This window comes from Podarcis filfolensis (genome assembly GCF_964270895.1).
Source record: "Podarcis filfolensis genome assembly, chromosome: 16".
NCBI lineage: Eukaryota > Metazoa > Chordata > Lepidosauria > Squamata > Lacertidae > Podarcis > Podarcis filfolensis.
Window position 1 is genome coordinate 16,627,628 of NC_139620.1, and position 19,376 is coordinate 16,647,003.

Genomic DNA, 19,376 nt, shown 5'->3' on the forward strand with positions numbered 1-19,376 from the left:
CCAAGGGCTCTGTGCAGGAGACCTTGTTAGTTCATGGTGCCCTGGGTCTACTCTGTCTCAGCCTGTGTGAGATTGTCTGCAAAGATGGCCTACTTCAAATATCGCCTCTGTTGTTGATCCAATAGGTGGCCACGGGCCTCGCTCTCATTTAGTCCAGAAAGTTATTCTCGTGTTCAACCCCCCCCATTCAGCACGCCTTGGGAAGTAGGTCTTTCATGTCCCCATTTCACAGAGAAGGGAACTGAGGTCAAGAGGGAATTTGTCCAAATATACTGAGCAAATTGCCTTTGAGGCTCTGAAGACTACTGTCAAGAGGAGAGCTCTGACTGCAAGGTAGTTCTTCCTTTTTCATGCCAGTTCAAGAGCCACTTCTAAACGCTCTGTTTTCAGGTTTCAACTCCAGCTTCAGGTTTACTGTTCACAATTTTCCATTTAAAGAGTGAAAGAAGGGCTTGAGCTTGGGAGGAAGAAGCCCAAGTGGGCACTGTAAAAAATAAAATAATCTAAAGCTTTCTTGGTAATTTCTCATCCAAGCCTTGGATGCAAAACACGACTCACAGGGGGTGGTGCAGTATTACGGGAAGCTCCAAAGAACTATAAAAAGTGCAGACCTTTGTTGGTAAACTGCATGGCTAGTTTTAGCTCAGCCCTTAAGCATAGGCAGACACATCCTCTTACGAAAAAAGGAAGTTCCACCAAGCTCACTCACATTATGTGACCTGTATACAAGTTTGCATATATTTATATGCAAGTGGTAACTTTTGAGATGTTCAGGTTTGCATATATTTATATGCAAGTAGTAACTTTTGAGATGTTCAGGTTTGCATATATTTATATGCAAGTAGTAACTTTTGAGATGTTCAGGTTATGCATTCCACTAGCACAATTTAAAGCTTGTGTTGCAGAGATTAGCCCAGCTTAGATTCTTGCACTATTAAAAAAAGGCATTAATGACATCAGGAAATCCTGAACTGCAGCTATGGAAAGCACAAGGCATGAGGGGGTTTGGGACAGCATTTTTTCACTGAAACAAAAGGGCAGCTGAAACACAGCCCAGCGAAACTGCCGAAGTCAGCAGCAGAAACGGGAGACAAGCATAAATCGGGGAGGTGGGAGGGAGAGCGAGAGCGCTCCTAGGCAAGCAAGGCAGTCAAGACGCAAGGGTCTAGAAAGCAAAAGCTCTGCCATCTCTGAAAGCACCATCAGAAACACAGTCAGAAAGCCTCTCTCAGAGCCGATTCCTTGCTTACAGATTAAGAACCCGTTGGCGCCGATATCTGCAACAAGAGCAAGAGGACCGAGGTGCCACGTACACTTGGTTTTGAAAAGAAGTCCTTGAGCCTCTTCGTCCTTGATGGTGCAGAGGGCCGGAAAAAAGCAGATGCATGATCCCAGCAGACTAACATAATTTCAGAAAACAAACAATTCCTCCTGGAAATAGAGAGGGACTGTCTTTATGAGAATTCCCCAGAGACATGGGCACCATTTCTCAGGTTTCAAAAGGCCAGTGAGAGCAAAGGCAGAGGGGCAGTGTTGCTGCCGGGATTGCTGAACTGGCATCTTCCTACCCATAACACAGGCCTGAAAAAGCATTCCAGATCCAGGCCGCAAACAACCACCGTTTTGGAGCCCAAATCATGTTACTGGTTGCCTGACCCTCCAAAGGTGTACCCACTTTCTGAGAGGTAGAGTGTGGAAATTTTCTGGAAGGACAGGTGGCCTGGGGTTTGTCAAGCCTGGCTAGCACCTTCTTTAACATATTACAAATGGACCTATGTGCAAATTTACAAAGTTCCCTACTAACGAGACAGGCAGGCATTGCGAGGGGTGGAAGGAGAGATTCTACGTTCCAAGAGTTTATCAGCCAATGGTGGTAGGTGCTGTCAACAAACTTTCAGGAGCCAATCATGCTTGGGATGTGGTGGGTGGGTAGCAGCTTCCAGAAGCAAATATGTGGGCAACAAAGTTTTTGGGATTTTTCCAACTCTGGGCACCGTTTCCATTTTGCAGATGGCACAATTGGGGGTTGAACGACAAGGCACCACACATTTACATCCCCTGCAGTGGAAGTTGTAGGGATTCCGCCAGACAGGCCTGTCAGTGCAAGGGAGGAGATTATTAAGAATGGTTGCCAAGAAGTGCAACTCCCCCAGTTTAAAATCCTTCCAGAAAGGAGGGTCATATTCATCTGCGTCAAACACCCACATAAAAATCTTGCATTCTGCCCATTTGCATTGCAGAGGCTTGGGGGAGAACCTATTGACAGCCATTATTTTTAGAACATGTATGCACAACTCATGATCCATGAAGGCAAACACAGTCCACTGACAGCATACTTTAGGGTACCAGACGATCGTGTTTTTACAGTCAAAGGCAGCTGGCAGAAACCCAAGGCTTATTGAGTCCAGCAGCCAAGGAAGCATCCAAAACAGACGGGTCTCTGTAACATGGTCCCACAACATGCATCAGTGATGCAGTACATTTCACAGAGTCTCTGGTGCTAAAATGCCTTCCTTCCTCTATACAGGCCTGGTAGATAATCAGAGAAGGCCTTATGAGAGTGCCATGACCTGCAAAGTGTTATCTGGAGGCAGTAGAGAAACAGGTTTTCTCCATGGTGCCGACTACCCTCTGGAATACCCTTCAGAAGACACTGAATTGTTTGGGGGGCTTTCCTTGCCCAGAAGCACTGTACCCTTCTACCCTGTTCTCTGTGATACCAATTTCTCCATTTTAAATTGTTTAAATATTATTTCACTTTTGGAAAACACAATTAAATTTCTTTTCATATGTGGCATAGAAATGTTTCAAATAAACAACCAAACAAGTTTGTGCTCTACCAAACTGAAGCCAACCTTTTAAATATCTTCCTGCAAGACAGGAGTTTAGACACCTCCTCCCCCATACCATGCCAACTGGGAAAGCAAAGCGCTGGTCTCTCAATTCTGCAGACAGCAGCTCACAGGAACACCCTACATGCTGTCTCTCCACCACGCTCCCAGAAGCCAGGACACAGCTATAGATAACCTGCTACACAGCTATGGATATCCTGCGTTAATGGAATGACTCCACTGCTAACAGCAGCTGTTCTTCACCTTGCATAAGGAGGCAGCCACATATTGGTTAAGACCCAGCTACATTCTGAAAGTAGCACAGATGGATGTTACTTTTGCTTGAAGGCAGACAATGATCAGGCTCCAGTTCTGGATTAAACACAGCTGCACACTAGGCACTCTTCACCTTCCATCTAACCTTTGAGCATCAGTAGCCTTTTCAGGCCAGAAGGAAGAATAGAGAATTGCCTGGTTGCCTACATGCAATTATCAATCACCACAGGAAATCAAATCAGTGAACAACATCAATTCTGATTGAGAGATTGGCTAGATACAAGAACCACGCTAAGAAATTCACTCACCAAATTCCAAGCTTGAGCATACTGTAACTGAACAGCTAAGACTTCATCAGGGAATGGTTTTTAATTTGATGTAGACCTTTTTTTGCATTTACTTTTTTAAAAAAAGGCATTTGCCTTCCCAAAAGAGGGGGAACTACCGGTAATTTAAAATGCCCAACTGCTGGCACTACTTTTTAGATCTCTGTGTAACCAGGTGCCTGGGACTTTCCAACCCTGCCTACCTTTTGCCCTTGTGATGGGGCAAGATAAAAAATGTTCTGTTTTGCTTTCTCTTCTTATTCTTCCCTAGAGGAAGAGTGATAGTTCCACTTTTCTGTCCCTTTCCCTCATCCCGCTCCCCACAAGATAGTTACCTGTCTTTTGAAGAGGACTGAGAAGATGATGGAATGCAAATACATTTGCTTCCATATTTGTTCTTTCCTAAATTGGAGTCAAAGCCATGACATTGGTCCCTTCTGTCTCTTGGCTCCAGTGGGTGGACCCATCGCACCGTACCATTCTCCATCAGCCTCTCACTTTATAGACACAGGAGATTTTTTCCACCTTGTTTCACCTACCACTCATGTCTCACTTCTCAACGACTCTTTTAGAAAGGAAAATAATATTGGAGACAGGAGGAAAAATGACCCCATTCCCTGGCTTGCACCGTCGTGTAACTGATCACTGAAAGGGGAAAAAGGATGTGCAGGTATGAGCAAACCCTACAACTCCTTGCAGCCTCCACCCATACTTTCAGCCTCAGAACTCTGTATATGGGCAACATAATGCAGGTAACCTGCCACTTCAGCTTTACACACTCAGCAGTTTTTAAATAAATAAATAAAAAGGAGGTGAAAAGGGGGTGGGCATCTAGGAACCCAACACTGAACCCAATGTGTTTTGCCTATATGTGATTTTGGCTTAACAGTTGAGCGTCGTCTGTGACCTGATTTCCCTCTGCTCTCTACCCTCAGCACAGGGCACAAGTTCCCCAGATACACTTTTGCCTCCTCCAGACCTTGGTGTTGGTCAAGGTGGGAAGGAATAGGAGCCAACTCTCTTTCGTAGTAGTAGCAGCAATAACAAATCTATTACCACCACTACCACCCACATACAATACATTTGAGAGCAAAGGATAATAGGACCTTGTGGTCTGACTGAACCCCACCACCCACTTCATTGGATTCACGTTGCACATGGGGTTCAAAACCTAAAATCCCTTACCATTCCTATTACTGGTGGTGAATGGAAGTAGGACGGGGCCTTCTCTCTCCTTTCCCCGCCCCCACCCTTCCAATCAGATCCCTGCCCTTTCATATTGTGGCCGGAGAACACTGAGACTCAGTTCAGAAAAACAAAAACAAAACCACCATACTACGTAGATGCTGCAAATCGAATAAACATGACCCCCAGAGTCTAGTCTCGTTGAATTCAATGAGGGTTAGGCCTGAGATGACAAGGTACAGGATCATGTTGTTAACTCCTTAGGCTCCACAATCAGTCTGAGAAAAGGACCCTAAGAGCCCAGACACCCCTCCAGTCAGAAAGATGAAGCAACAAGTCCTGGCCTCAAATCCCTTCCCCCTCCCCCTTCAAAAGATGGACTCAGGAGTCCTGGCCTCAATCTTCCCTCCCCCCCCCCACTTTTCAAAGGATGAACCCAGGAATCCTGGCCTCAGCAACGTCACCTCCCCACCCCGTCCCAAGAACGGACCCTGGAGTCCTGGGCCCCCTCCCGAATTAACCTAACTCTCTCCCTCTCCCCTCCCCCCACCCCGCCCGCTTGTGGTTATTTCGAAGACAGGGAAGTGGGGGCATATTCAGACAGACCCGCCCCGGCCTCTCCCTTACCGGCAGTTTGGGGCTGACTTCCCCCTTGCAGCTGTGGCAGAAAAAGCGGTGCTGGGAGACGGCGGCCGCCGCAGCCGCCGACGCCTCCGCCATTTTGCTTCCCCTCCCCCTCCGCCGCCGTCGTCGTCGTCGCCGCTGCCGTCAGTCCTCCTGAACCAGCAACGCTCCGCCGCCACAGACCACACGGAGGACTCGAGGCCTAGAGCGGAACGCTCTCGAACGCCGAGGGGACGCTCTAGCCGCCACACTTCCACACTTCACTTCCTTCTTTCTCCTTCTCCTCCCAAGCCTTAGCAGCGGAAACCTAGGAGAAGCTTTTTTTTTTAAGGGGGCGGGGCGTCAGGACTGCTGGGTACCGGATGTGGTTCCCCGGGCATAGCGAAGGGTCCGGCGGAGCGTGGTTGCCATGGTTGCCGCAACGGAAAGGAAGGCGGAGGCCTAGTCGAGTAGGGAAAACGGGCCGCCCTCTGACCCGAAGGTTACGGACTCGGGTGTAAAGAGAGTCCATTCGGGTAAGTAGAGGGGAGGGAGGACTCTTGGATCCGCAGCCACGGGAGTGTTGAGTCGGTGGGGACCACGTAGGGAGGAGGAGAGCTGGGAGCCAGGACTCCTGGGTTCATCAAGGGAGGGAGCGGCTGGACTTGGTCGTCTTTCTGGTCCAAGGCGGCGGGGTCGATATAGGGGGTCAGCTGGGGTCTCCTGGGTTCATCAGGCAATGGCCAAGCATATGGAAGAACAAGCCTTGTTGTTATTATTATATGGTAGACCAGGTAACTTCAAGAATGTGAACTTAACCGGATGTGCATTTCCCTCTTTAACCCTCGCCTTGATCTCGTTCCCTTTCCTCTTGTGTCAAATTCACAATCGTAAGCTTCTCAGCACGGACGCCCATTGCTATTCTGTAAAAACACCACGTGTGGTGTTTTGTGTGGGGTGCATTAAAAAAAACAAAACCATTGCGCAGATGTGTTGTCAGTGTTAATGAGGTTTACAGACTTGCACAGTAAAAGATTAAAAGGAGCAGGGGATTTATTTTCTACAAGAGGTGTTCAGGCATGCAATCTCCACTTCCTATCTCCAACACAGTTCAGGAAAAGCATTAGTACTTGAATCTGCTGAATGTGTATATTGGCTCTCACGGTGGATTAGCTGTAAAAATGTGAATACCCCATGCAGAGACTGGGGGGATTCTTTTGTTCATCTTATCCTTACCTTCACATCTCTAGCCATATGACCACAGTAAAATGTCCAAAAGTTTAAGGCACACTCTCTTCAGGTACACTGACTGACATATGGTGGCAGTTAAAATTGGGATTTTAAGAGCTCTTTCCAGTCTCCAAACCCACTGGGCAATCATTTGTGCTTGTGCTGACTTGTGTGGATATACTCTTGTGTTACAGAGGGCCAGACAGATATAATATTCCTGCAAGATGACCCAGGCAGAAATCAAGCTCTCTTCCCTCTTGCTCTCTGAACATTTTGGTGAGATTGTAGAAAAGATTGGGACGCACCTCATTCGCATGGGTAGCCAGCCATTACGGATGATAGCTCATGACACTGGGATGTCACTTGACCAGGTATGTGTAGTGGTAGATGGCACTGATGCAGAAGAAAGGCTGTTACATGAATAATGGCTTTGCACTGGAGAACCATAGAGTTTTGGCCTTAAGTCAGGGAGACCCAGGTTCAAATCCCTGCTTGGTCATGAAGGTCCCTGTATAACTTAAGGCCTGTTAACTTCTTCCACCTCACAGGGGTGTTGTAAGTGGGCGAAGGGGTTCATTATAAATACTGCTGTTCCTGGCAAAGGATTGCTCTGGATGATCCATAAGGTTCATTCTGACTCTTTGAATCCTTCTCACACTGTTTTGCTCAAAATTGAATGCTGTGCTCTGGACTGGGGTTGGGTAGAGTCTGCAGATCTCCATATATACACCGTGCTTTTCTCCCACCTGCACAGGTTCGGAAGGCACTCTGTGTCCTGATCCAGCACAACTTGGTGACGTATGAGCTGCAGAAGCGAGGCCTGGTGGAGTATGAAGCCCAGTGCAGCCGAGTGCTGCGGATCCTCCGCTACCCCCGCTATATCTACACTGCCAAGACCCTTTATAGTGACACGGGTGAGCTGATCGTGGAGGAGCTGCTGCTCAATGGCAAGATGTCCATGAGCGCCACAGTGAAGAAAGTGGCTGACCGGCTGACAGAAACAATGGAAGGTGAGCTGAATTTAAGGTGGCACTCAGCCCTGGAAAAGCACTTTTGGGTGGAGCCTGGAACTCAGGTCTGAGTTGAGGGTTTGTTTCCTTTCCTTCAGATGGCAAAACAATGGAGTACAGTGAAGTCTCGAGCACGTTTGTACGCCTGGCAGACACCCACTTTGTTCAGAGATGCCCATCAGTCCCTGAAGGTCCAGAGCCTTCTGATGGCCCACCACCTCCTGTGCCCACATTGCAGCTTAACGAGAAGGATATGTATGTGGTTCCAAAACTGAATCTCATAGGTGAGGAAACAACTCAGAGGCCCCATGATCATTTCGTTAATCCTTGTAAAACTGCTTTGTCATAGAAGATGTGCAGCATTGGCTGGTGACTGGTAAGCAATGTCTCAAAGCTATTTTCCTAAACAGCAAAGATGTCTGGGCTCAGCAAAGCTCATTTCAGGTGGTTTCAGGAGAGAAAGGAAATGGTGGTCATGTCTGCAGTTGGTTTTATGCCATCTTAACTCATCCCCTTGCCGCCGCCACCCAAAAAGAAACCCTTGGGAGTTGTAGCTTGCGATGCTGAAAAGTGTTTGTCCTTGCTTTTCTCTCCTCACACCCCTTCAAACCACAATTCTTGGGTTCCCAATGATAGTGGTTTGATTGTTAAATCATATGAGAACATCTGTGGATTTGCCCTGAGAGAAATAGATGGCGTATCATGCTTACAAAGCATGATCATTGATGGAAGATGAGGGCTGAGCAGCTATAAAAAGGTGGGCTTTGGCAGACTGCATCCTTATTGCTACTCAAAGTGCAGACCTTTCTTTTGGCCATCAGGGAAGGGGAAGAGGAGGCACTCTGACAACGGCCAAGACAATGGAGAACGCAAAGCGAAACGACAAAAGCAGGAGGCAGACAGCAATGAGGTAAAGAGGCTGCTGAGCTGGGTAGTGCATCCCTTCATGAACGGGTACTGGAAATTTAGCTTTCTCCATCACCTTGAAAGGAAGAGCAAATCTCCCATTGGTTTTAATCATAGCATCATAGAATTGTAGAGTTGGAAAGGACCACGAGGGTCACCTAGTCCAAGCCCTTACAATGTAGGAATCTTTGGTCAAACATGGGGCTCAAGCCCATGACCCTGAGATTAAGAGCCTCGTGCTCTACTGACTCAGCTATCCACATTGTAATATCTGTAAATGATGGGTTTGGAGGAGGTGAGAAGGAGAGCAGTCTTGATATATTGTGAGGCAGAACGGGGGTGGACCAGTGGTGCCTTGGCAGGAGTTGGAGGGTAGATCCTACCCACGTTTAGGGCATGATAAGGCTTGATTTCGTGGCAGGGTGTGCCCCATGTAAATTAAGAGGAACTGTAACATCATTTGAGGTTGTGATCAGCGTAAGTTCAACTCAGAATAGACCTATTGAGAATAATGGACCTAAGTTACTCATGTTCATTAATGTATCTACTCCAAGTAGGACTATCATTGGTTGCAACCCTTGGTTTTATTACCTTTAGCACCAAAAGTGTTCTGCAGTTGTCCTGGTTATTTCATTTATTTCTTTATTTCTCCCCGCCCCCACCCCAAGTCTTGTCTTGCCGGTCATTATAGCTGTGCAGATCAGCTCAATGGCATGTGGGCTTCGTCTTCTCCTGAAGCCATAGAGGAAGCAGCCAACATGATTTCCCCCTCCCAGTGACTTATTTAATAGAAGCAAAAGGAATTATGGATTTACTTGTTTTTAAAGCAAAATAAATCATGCAAATGAAGTTTCTGCACACTTGCTCTATTAGCATAATATATGCAGGTTGCCGGATTTAGTGTTTGTGGTGACAGAATTTTGGTTGGAGTGTGCTGGGGGTACAAGTAGCCTCCCCAGTTGTGCAATTGATACATAGGATAACACTCCGCTTCCCTCTTTCTCCCAATCAACACTTCTCAGTCTCCATCAGATGATGGAATCTACTGGCAAGTCAACATTGACCGTTTCCACCAGCACTTCCGAGATCAAGCCATTGTCAGTGCTGTGGCCAACAGAATGGACCAGGTGTGTTGCTTTCCTTCTTGTGTGGGGGGGTCCTATGTCATTAGACTAATATGTGGTGTGGCCACATTTGGGATACTGTGTACAGTTCTGATTGCCCCACCTCAGAAAGGATATTCTAGAGATGGAAAAGTTTCAGAAACGGGCAGCCAAAACAATGAAGGGGATAGAGTGACCCTTCTATGAAGAAAGGTTGTAGCATTGGAGACTTTCTTATTTAGAGAACAGGCGAGTAAAAGGAGACACAATAGAAGTTTATAAAATTATGCATGGCATGGAGAAAGTGGACAGAGAAAAGTTATACTCCCGCTTGCATAAAACCAGAACTTGTGGGCATCCAGTGAAGCTGAATGTTGGAAGTTTCAGGGCAGAAAAAAGAAAACACTTTTTAATGTGGCACATAGTTAAATTGTATAACATGGGTCAGCAAACTAAGGCCCACAGGCCAGATCAGGCCCAACTGCCTTCTAAATCCAGCCTGCGGATGGTCCGGGAATCGCCGCGTGGATCGCCATCGTGCATGTTCTTTCCCTCTCCCTCACACTGCTTCTCCTCGCCCTGCCTAGAGGAGGAAGGGGGCTGGGCTTTGTTGGTGCCAGCCCCTCTCCGGAGCCCTTTTGCGCACTGCTCATCGTGCCGCCAGCCCTTGCCACTTGCAAGACACAGGAGCCACGGTTGGCTGAGTCCCCCTCTTGAGCGGCCGCCATTTAAAGCAGCCCCTCTCCGGAGCCCTTTCATGCACCACTCATCGTTCCTCGTTCATTTCCCCGCAAAAAATATAGTCCGGCCCCCCACAAGGTCTGAGGGACAGTGGACCGGCCCCCTGCTGAAAAAGTTTGAGGACTCCTGCTTTAGAACTTGCCCGCGCAGGAGGCAGTCATGGCCATTGGATTGCTTTAAAAGAGGATTAGAAAAATTCATGGAGGAAAGGGCTATCAATGGCAACTAGCCATGATGGTTATTCTCTGCCTCAATACTCAGAGGCAGTAATACTCCTGAATACCCATTGCTGGAAACGACAGTAGGGGAGAGAGCTCTTATGCTCAGGTCCTGCTTGTGGATTTTCTCATGGAGGCATCTGGGTGGCCACCATAAGAACAGCATGCTGGACTGGAAGGGCCATTGGGCTGACCCAGCAGGCTTGTCATACAGTAAGTCCTTACGTTCTTACTGAAGGCTGTTTCCTCTGCTTTGGCATTTCCTCCCCTGGCCAGTTTTTAGTTTATCAAAGAAGAGTTTTAGCTTTTCCCTTTTCCTTGGCATACTGGTTTTCTGCGTACAGGGATTTATTACTTGATTTTGGTATGGCAGGGCTTTTTAATCATGCAAGCTCCCACCTACGTTTTACAGTCCATGTACAAAACAAGAACTTCCCTAAGAGTTCTGCCTCTGTCTCCTTCCCTTTCTGACAGACCAGTAGTGAAATTGTGCGGACGATGCTGCGAATGAGCGAAGTCACAACCTCTTCCAACGCACCGTACACCATGCCCCTGTCTTCCAACGAGGTGAGCTGCTACTTGGGACTTGTTGGCAGATGTGTATGCAAGCATGTGTGTAAGGCACATGTTCAGTGTATGTGTGGAGTGTGTGGGCATGTGTGCTCTGTGTACTTGTGGGGTGGCCCTGCCTTCTCCCAGCTCTGACCTTGACCCCTTTTTGCCACACCCACTTTCATTTGGGTCCCTCCCACCATTGGTGTGCAGTTCCTGGAAGGATGGCACCAGAGGCAAGGCAGCCCTTGGCCTAAAGAGGTCACTGACTCCCTGTAATAAATCCCTCTAATAGAGTGGCTCATGCCTGCCATGACTGGGGGTTCAGTCAGGATTTCATTGCTGTCCTTTCCCCGGGTCAGAGTAGCTGCTAGAGAGGGGGTGGCTCATTTTTGCCAGGGGCACATGGCTTGCCTTGGTATGTGATATTGTTATTTATTTATATGCCATCTTTCAGCCAAAAAAAGGCCCCCAGGACAGCTCATAAAAAATTACAAATGCAAATACAAACATATCAGCGCAAATACAATACAAATCGTACTGAATCCTAACATCTCAAAAGGATATAATGCATTCATTTTCCTGCCAAAAGAGCAACAGATTATGCCCCACAAAACATTAAGAGAGAGCAGGAGAGAGCTTTTGTGAGTTGTTTGGCATTTCTTCCTTCGTTTTATGTAATCGTAGAGCTGGAAGATGACCTTGGGGAGGTAATCTAGCCTAACCCTCGGCTCAGTGATGGGATCTTCCAGCAACTGCACACCTGGCAGATGGCTGCCCAGCTTCTGCTTAAAAACAACAACCCAGCAGCACAGAGCCTGTGCCTCCCAAGAAAGGCTGTTCTCTTGCCTAATAGCTCTTACTATTAGGAGGTTTTGTCAAAATCTGCTTCCCTTCAGTTCCCGGCTCTTGATTTCTCGTATTTCCCTTTGGAGTATCAAAGAGCTAGCCTGCTCCACCAACAACATGACAGCCCTTCAGATATTTCAAGGCTGGTATCATGTTGTCATCCTGTGTCCCCCCCCCCTTTTTAATTTTTTCCAGGCTAAATATACTCCACGTTTTCCACTGGTTTTCATAGGACTTCTATACTACTTGTTCTAGAATAATGGTATTATAGATTAATGGCTGTATATTTATGCACACTGTTATATAGGTTTAGAAAATAAAGCTGTAAAAAGTAAATAAAATGTATAGATCAAATAAAAAGAGACTTTAAAACCATAACTATAACTGTGACAGAGTGCAATGCAGAGGTTCTATATCAATACTAAGAAATAATTATGGAGAGATGGGTCAGAGTTTACATCAGAACTTACATCAGCTTAGGAGCCATCCGCAACAACAACAAATCAATTGGTTAGGGAAGGGGATAGTCTGAAACATGTCTAGGCCAGGCAAGAGGAGAATCCTTCAAGGGGAAGGCAAATACCCCCTCTATAGCTAACATGAGTCATTTCAGGTTTGTGTAATACACTTTTGTTGGTTATGAAGGTTATAAATGGAAACCGCACTATTCATTAAAATACATTGTTCTGTAAAGAACCTCTTGTAGGTCACCTGCTCTCTGGTTATGTTCAGCAGTAGTTTAAAGTCTGTAAGAAGTCACAGGATATCTACAACACTGGACTTCTGATTTGTTTTTTTAAAGATATTCCGGTCGCTTCCGGCTGGTTACAACATCTCCAAACAGATTCTCGATCAGTACCTCACTCTATTAGCAGATGATCCGGTAAGAAAGTCCTCTTCTGGATTATTATTCTCATTTCGAACAATGCCTCTGAAATAGCATGCTCTTTTTCTTTTCTTTTTTACTTCCTTTTTCTGATAATAAAACCTTGTCTGGTTCAATCCTTTAATCTCCCCATAGCTGGAGTTTGTTGGCAAGTCGGGGGAGAGTGGCGGAGGAATGTACGTCATCAGTATCCTTTTTGACTTGGCTGTATCATGAGGACTGGTTTCGTGTTTGGGGGCAAGCTGTGCTGGTTGTTTGGGAGGGTGTGCCTGCACTTCTACACTGGATATGTGTACTTCTGTACATGAAGAGCACATTCCAGCCTGCCCATTGTGTGGTGCCAGCTGCTACACGGGCTCAGCTCAGCCAACCTGGGGGAGATGCAGCAGAAGCCAGAGATAGCAGCTCACTTACCTAGCAAATGGATTGTGGGGCCCAGAGGAAGAGAGAACAGGTAGAGGGGGGACGGGAGCCAAAGCAGCCCACAGGAGCTCCTTCACAGTGCTGATCCCAACTGCGGCACTAGGGCAAAGAGCAACCAATCCTTGGACCCTGCACAGCCCACCTGTTCTTCACCTCAGCCACCGAATGCCTTAAAGAGATTCTTCTCTCACGTCTCTTAAAGAGGGACTGGTGAATCTTAAGGAACCTGTTACAGCCTAGACCTTGGAGCAGCCAATGTCCTCTCAAGCGAGGAAAGAACCAAGGGAAAGGTTGGTTCTCTGCTCTTCTCTTCTCCCTGCCCCACATTTTCTCACTTAGTTGATCCGGGATCAGTTTATCCAAAGAGAAAAACTTAGAGAAAATGGACAGGGGCAAAACAAACTGGGTCTGCATGGTCAGGGCCAGCAATGCTTCTGAATAAGAGTTGCTGGAAACAGCAAGAGGAGAGAGTGCTCTTGGGCTCAGGTCCTGCTTGCAGGTTTCCCACAGGCATCTGGTTGGCCACTGGATGGAGCATCACGGTCTCTGGCCATTTTGGCTTGTAGCCATTGATGGCCTTGTTGTCCTCTATGAATCTGCCCATCCAAGTCAATGGCCATCATTGCCTCCTGGGGGCGTCATTGTTTAACCATTTGCTGCATGAAGATGGACTTCCTTTATCTGTCCTGAATCTTGCAGGTTAGCAGGTGGCCCTGAGGTGTCTTCACATCATCGGAGAGCCTAGAAGGTGCCTCCCAAGTTAACCACCCAAACCGAAACTCCCGTCAGTCAGTTAGAAGGAGGTGAGGGGCAAACCACTTGGTGCGTACCAAAATGGAACTCTCCCTGACATTTTTCCCTAACCTTCCCTCAAACAGACCTTCATAAGGCCCTGGCATCACTGGCCACCGCAACGCTGGAATCAATAGTTCAGGAAAGGTAATGGGGAGCCTGGCTTTTTGGAAATGTGGGAGTTGAAAACTTGCTTTGAGTCAAGGAAGCAGGCATGTCAGAGCTCATTGGCTTAATGTATTTGCAGTGTTATCTTGCATGCAGGCCTGCCTCAAGCCAGAAATGTAAAATGAGGCCAGCTCCTTGTGCCTGCTGCAGACATCTTTAGTCACCGTGGTGAAAGCAAAGTGCTATTTCCTCCTGCCAGCAGGGTGCAACCAAAACTTCCCGTTCATTTGTTTCATAAGAATTATATACAGATTGATTGTTTTAAAGCAAGCTCGAGGCGGTTTACAAAAAGAATAAGCTTATCAGTTAAAATAGTTTAAAAACAACGATTTAAAATAATCAAAAAAATAATTAAAAAACTAGTAAGATAAAAACAGACTAAAATGCACATGACATTCTGCATCTCTGGGTAGGCTTGCCTAAACAAAAATGGATTTGGCAGACTCCAAACAGAGTACAGTGAAATTGCCTGCCTGATGTCAATAGGCAGAGGGTTCCAAAGTGGGTGCTGCCACAGTAAAAGATTGATTTCTTACAGATGAGGAATGGTATTATGTGGCACCTATACTGGTGCTAGTTTCACAGACCAAAGCGGTCATGTGGGCATACATGGGGTACAGCGATCTCACAGGTAAACTGGTCCTGAGATGTTTTTATTTATTTTTTCTTTTACATGCAAACAAACCATATAAACTTAGTACATGTTTTTACATTGACTTATAATAAAAAGACTCGTTTGTTAACTTAAGAGAATGTCTCCCTAGGTTTCCTGTGTGTTGATGGTGGTATCAAAATTGTCTTGTCTGTTTTTTATTTTCTTTCAATGTTTTACATTAGCTTCTCAGCCAAGCCTGTTTGCCATACATTTGTAGACCATCTGGTTAATGATAACTCAAGGACAGTTTTCCAATGTCAAGCAGTAGCCATAAAAATGCAGAGCACAGATCAGGCTGTCAAAGACTGACAGCAATGCTAACTGTGGACTGTACTGAATTTGTTGACCTTTTATCTTAATGCTTTCCTAGTAGAGAAAACATAGTTTGAATAAACTGCTTATTTCTTTTCTAGTAAAGAAAATCATTCTGAGCTCTTTGTAACTCAGTACAGTGGTACCTCGGGTTAAGAACTTAATTCATTCTGGAGGTCCGTTCTTAACCTGAAACTGTACTTAACCTGAGGTACCACTTTAGCTAATGGGGCCTCCTGCTGCTGCCGCGCCGCCGGAGCACGATTTCTGTTCTCATCCTGAAGCAAAGTTCTTAACCCGAGGTAATATTTCTGGGTTAGCGTATGTAACCCGAGGTACCACTGTAATACCTTGAAGTGCTTATACCCATTGAGTCCCAATGATGGAATAAACTCGGCACAGTTAAGAGCTCTACACGTCTTTCAGCCTTTGACAACTTGGTGCCCTCCAGATGTTTTGGACTCCCAGCATCCATCATTTGGAAGCCAAACTGAGAATCCTGATGCTGCATTGCATGATGCATTCAGAGGGTGTGAAAAACCAGCCTGCTATGCCATTTTATTTCTCTGATCTAGATTTGGGTCTCGTTGTGCTCGCATCTTCCGCCTGCTCCTGAGGAAGAAGCATCTGGAACAGAAGCAAATAGAAGACTTTGCAATGATCCCTGCCAAGGAAGCAAAGGAAATGATGTACAAAATGCTGTCGACTAACTTTGTAGCCCTCCAGGTATGCTCCTTTGCGGGGGGGGGGGGGGGCTGTCCTGAATAATCTAGGTCTGAAAAATAAATTATGCAAAACCAAAGTTCCATGGAAGACCTGAGCTGCTTGGATGCAAGTCAAGATGAGCACAGTGAACTATCCAGGCCCTGAGGAGATAAGGTGGAAGCAGAATTCTTTGCAAGATTGCAACTCCTGTGCATACCATTCTCAACTCCCAGTGTGCTGTTTTCATCAGCATGAAACCCAGTTCCTGAGGTTCCGTCACACTCTAGCATCATCACGAAACCAGACGTGTCACAGGGCTGTGCTGATTAAGGGGTGGGGTTCTACAGGTTGGAGCAAAACCAGTTCTCAGTGGTTCCCATGGAATTTTATGGGGACAAAAACTCAGACGCAAGCATTACGAAGGGCAAGGGGGCATGGAAAGAGGTGTAGTTAGTACACCCACACTTTGGCCCCTTGTCTATGGCCCCTATTCCACTGAAAGGCTGCCATGGATTCCTGTGTAGAAAAGTTGAAATTGGTGTGCTTCAGAGACAAAGTTGTTGATGACATGAGAGAAAGCCTTTGCTCCCAGATGGCAGGATTCCCTCCCAAGAGAGGCTAAACTGGCTCCCTCCTTGTTAGCCTTCTGCTGGAAGTTTAAGACCTTGTTTAGATTGGCCTTTGGAAACCAAAGTGCAGGTGATGCTGACCACTGGGCTGTCTTTGGGCAAACTGCATTTTAGTGCTAGGCTTAAATGTGTTTTTCATGTGTTTTAACTTGCTTTCAACTGGTTTGTTTTTATCGCTTTGTATATTATAAAGGTGTTATAAGGATGCTGCCTTGAATCCCAGCTTAGGAGAAAGGCAGGATATAAATGCATTAAATAAATAAGGAACACAAGAAGAGTCTGCTGGATCACCAGTGGCCCACCTAGTCCTGCATCCTGTTCTCACAGTGGCCACCCAGTGGCTAAGGGATTGCATTGCAAATCGGGAATCATTGGTCTCAAATCCCATCACTGCCACTGAACATGCTCTTTCTCAGCTTCACTCCCCCCACCTGCAATATAATAATATATAATATATAATATATAATATATAATAATAATAATAATAATAATAATAATAATAATAATAATAATAATAATTTATTATTTATACCCCGCCCATCCGGCTGGGTTTCCCCAGCCACTCTGGGCGGCTTCCAACAGATTAAAAACAGAATAAAACATCAAACATTAACAACTTCCCTAAACAGGGCTGCCTTCAAGATGTCTTCTGAAAGTCATATAGTTGTTTATTTCCTTGACAACTTTTTTATTTTAAGTTTATATGGTTTTTTGTACTGTTCTTGTGAACCACTTTGATGTTTTATTTGTAAATTACAGTCATACCTCCACTTACGTATCCCTCCGGTTACGCAAACTTTGGGATACATAAGCGGAAAACCCGGAAGTATATTTCTGGGTTTTTGCCGCGCATGCATGCACAGAAGCGGTCTCTCCGGTTGCGAAAACCTCGGGATCCGGCCAGACCTCCCGAACAGATCCCGTCCACAACTGGTGGTACCACTGTAGAGTTATATAAATAAGTCAGCATTCCAGTTCTCTTTTCATTATTAAGCAAACATAGTGGGTGTTCTCTCATTCAAAAACAGGAGATCCCCAAGACCCCCGATCATGCCCCTTCCCGCACTTTCTACCTGTATACAGTGAACAGGCTTTCATCTGCACGGATGCTGCTCCACCGCTGTTACAAGGTGCGTGTCCTGTGGCTTCACTGCCCTCGCTTTCCTTTTTTTAAAAAATATGCCGGGAGAAATTGGATTGCAATAGCCCTTTTCTGTTCCTCCTCCCTTCCAGAGCGTGGCCAACCTGATAGAAAGACGCCTGCATGAGACTAAGGAGAACCGGTGAGTGAGCTGTCCTGGGGGGAGGAGGGTGGTTAGGGCAAGAAGTTGGAGCCCTCAAGATCCACCTCCGCAGGGTCTCTCTTCCTCTGTTTGTCACTGCTGCCACATCTTTGTGATGCTGTGTGACAGGTTGCAAATCTCAGATTTTCAAAGGTCTGTTAAAAGTAGGAAACTCGCAGAGCTGACCCCCAATTCTTCTATGTGAGTTTGTCTCAATGGGGCTCGCCCCAGGAGGTCTTCATGAATTCTGCCTTGGGAAGGAGTCTTGATTCTCTGCCTCGGGCCTTGCCCCATCTTTGGCCAGCCTTAAACTGAAGTGGTGTGGTTCTGTCTGACCCGCGGCTTCTGTCCTGTGCCAGGCGTCTGCTGGAAAAATCCCAGCGGGTGGAGGCCATCCTCGCCTCAATACAGGCCTCGGGGGCAGAGGAGGCACAGCTGCAGGAGATCGAGGAAATGATCACAGCCCCCGAACGGCAGCAGCTGGAGAGCCTCAAGCACAACGTCAACAAGTAAGTGAGGAGGAGCAGATGGTGGGGATCAGAGAAGGGACCTTGGGCGTCATCAAGTCCAAGCCATTTGCTCAGTGCAAGATCTGGCTACAGCGTTCTGGACAGGGGGCTGCTCAGCAGATCCTCCCTGCTCAGTGTGTGCCCCTCAATACCTGTTGCTGAGGGACACATGGAAAGGTGGGAAGGGCTGTTGCCTTTATGCCTTCCTTGTGGACTTCTCAGAAGCTGCTGACTGGCCACTACAGGAAAGAGAAAATTTGGAGGGTAAACACGCCCTCAGTCAACCCACCCGGACAGGTTCTTCTTGTGCTGCCTTCGTAGGCTAGGCCCAAATCAGAGTTCATGACCTCCGTTGTATTTAAGGGGTCACTTCTGTGGCCAGAATTGCCTCCAGGACATCTGGTGGAATGACTTCCATAAATTTTGAGAGAGTGAACGTGTCTATTTTTTTCTTTTTAAACCACACCACAGGGCTAATAATGTGGATTTATTCACAAAGCCCTATCAAATTGCTTCTTGGGGAAGCTTAAATGTTTTCTCTCACACACCCCTCCCTGTGTGTATCTGACATATAAGATCAGGATTGTCACCTGATTACTTTTGTTAGTAAAAGTGATACTCAAATGTCACAGCAGCCATCAGGGTAAAGGAAGCACTCCCCACCTTCTCTCTCTTTCTCACACAGATGAGAATAGACCACTTCTAAAACGTCACTTGCCATCTGCAGTTTTCAAAGTACTTGTATTTTTTTTTAAAAAAAGTTTAGTTGCTAACTGGTTTTAATCAAGGACCATGTTTAGTTTATTAACATATTCTTAGCTGAGTAATCAAAACTAACATATAATGTAGCCGGAATAATATATATATATATATATATATATATATATATATATATATATATATTCATATTTCTCCCCTTTTAACAAAGGATTGATGCAAGTGAGAACCAAGTGGATGAAACCATATTCATTTTGGAATCCTATATCAACAGCACCATCAAGAGCTGAACAACCCCAGTGACTACAAGGCAACGGAGAGGGGCTGTCTTCCTCCTCCCTAAGGAGCAATCTGTCTCCCCATCACAAGCAGGGCTAATGGACACTGAGTGTTGGGAGTGCTTCAACCTCTGTTTGTGACTCTATGTCAGTTTTTTACAAAAGGAAATAAAAAGACAGACCTGTTGA

The 19,376-nt window shown here is 46.3% G+C and overlaps 2 protein-coding genes across 4 annotated transcripts in view; one reads left to right on the top strand and one right to left on the bottom strand.

Moving 5' to 3' along the window:
* RNF115 (ring finger protein 115) overlaps positions 1–5,532 on the bottom strand; it is a 37,245-nt gene extending 31,713 nt beyond the window's left edge. The window contains exons 1-2 of one of the 2 annotated variants that reach the window (XM_083589435.1): positions 5,246–5,348; positions 1,314–1,431 (exon numbers count right to left, since the gene is read on the bottom strand). In XM_083589435.1, the coding sequence (XP_083445561.1) occupies positions 1,314–1,406 (93 nt within the window). In that variant the 5' untranslated portion in view covers positions 1,407–1,431; positions 5,246–5,348. Of the gene's footprint in view, positions 1–1,313; positions 1,432–5,245 lie in introns of both variants that reach the window. The other variant, XM_083589434.1, reaches the window with a different exon arrangement.
* Positions 5,533–5,575: 43 nt separating this feature from the next.
* Positions 5,576–19,376, top strand: POLR3C (RNA polymerase III subunit C). 2 transcript variants are annotated; one of them, XM_083589389.1, is made up of 15 exons: positions 5,576–5,757; positions 6,646–6,822; positions 7,206–7,461; positions 7,560–7,745; positions 8,283–8,371; positions 9,390–9,494; positions 10,904–10,996; positions 12,633–12,713; positions 12,852–12,903; positions 14,018–14,078; positions 15,642–15,792; positions 17,429–17,530; positions 17,634–17,683; positions 18,043–18,192; positions 19,121–19,376. In XM_083589389.1, the coding sequence occupies exons 2-15, from the start codon at positions 6,676–6,678 to the stop codon at positions 19,197–19,199; spliced, it is 1,602 nt and encodes a 533-aa protein (XP_083445515.1). In that variant the 5' UTR covers positions 5,576–5,757; positions 6,646–6,675; the 3' UTR covers positions 19,200–19,376. The 2 variants fall into 2 exon arrangements, with proteins under 2 accessions (XP_083445515.1, XP_083445516.1); XM_083589390.1 differs by having other exon boundaries at positions 5,622–6,015.

Bases quoted from the DNA above. Each gene is read 5' to 3' on its own strand.
- POLR3C (XM_083589389.1), top strand. From the start codon at position 6,676: ATGACCCAGGCAGAAATCAAGCTCTCTTCCCTCTTGCTCTCTGAACAT. The intron at 6,823-7,205 runs GTATGTGTAGTG...CCACCTGCACAG, and splicing joins CTGGGATGTCACTTGACCAG to GTTCGGAAGGCACTCTGTGT. The intron at 10,997-12,632 runs GTGAGCTGCTAC...GTTTTTTTAAAG, and splicing joins TGCCCCTGTCTTCCAACGAG to ATATTCCGGTCGCTTCCGGC.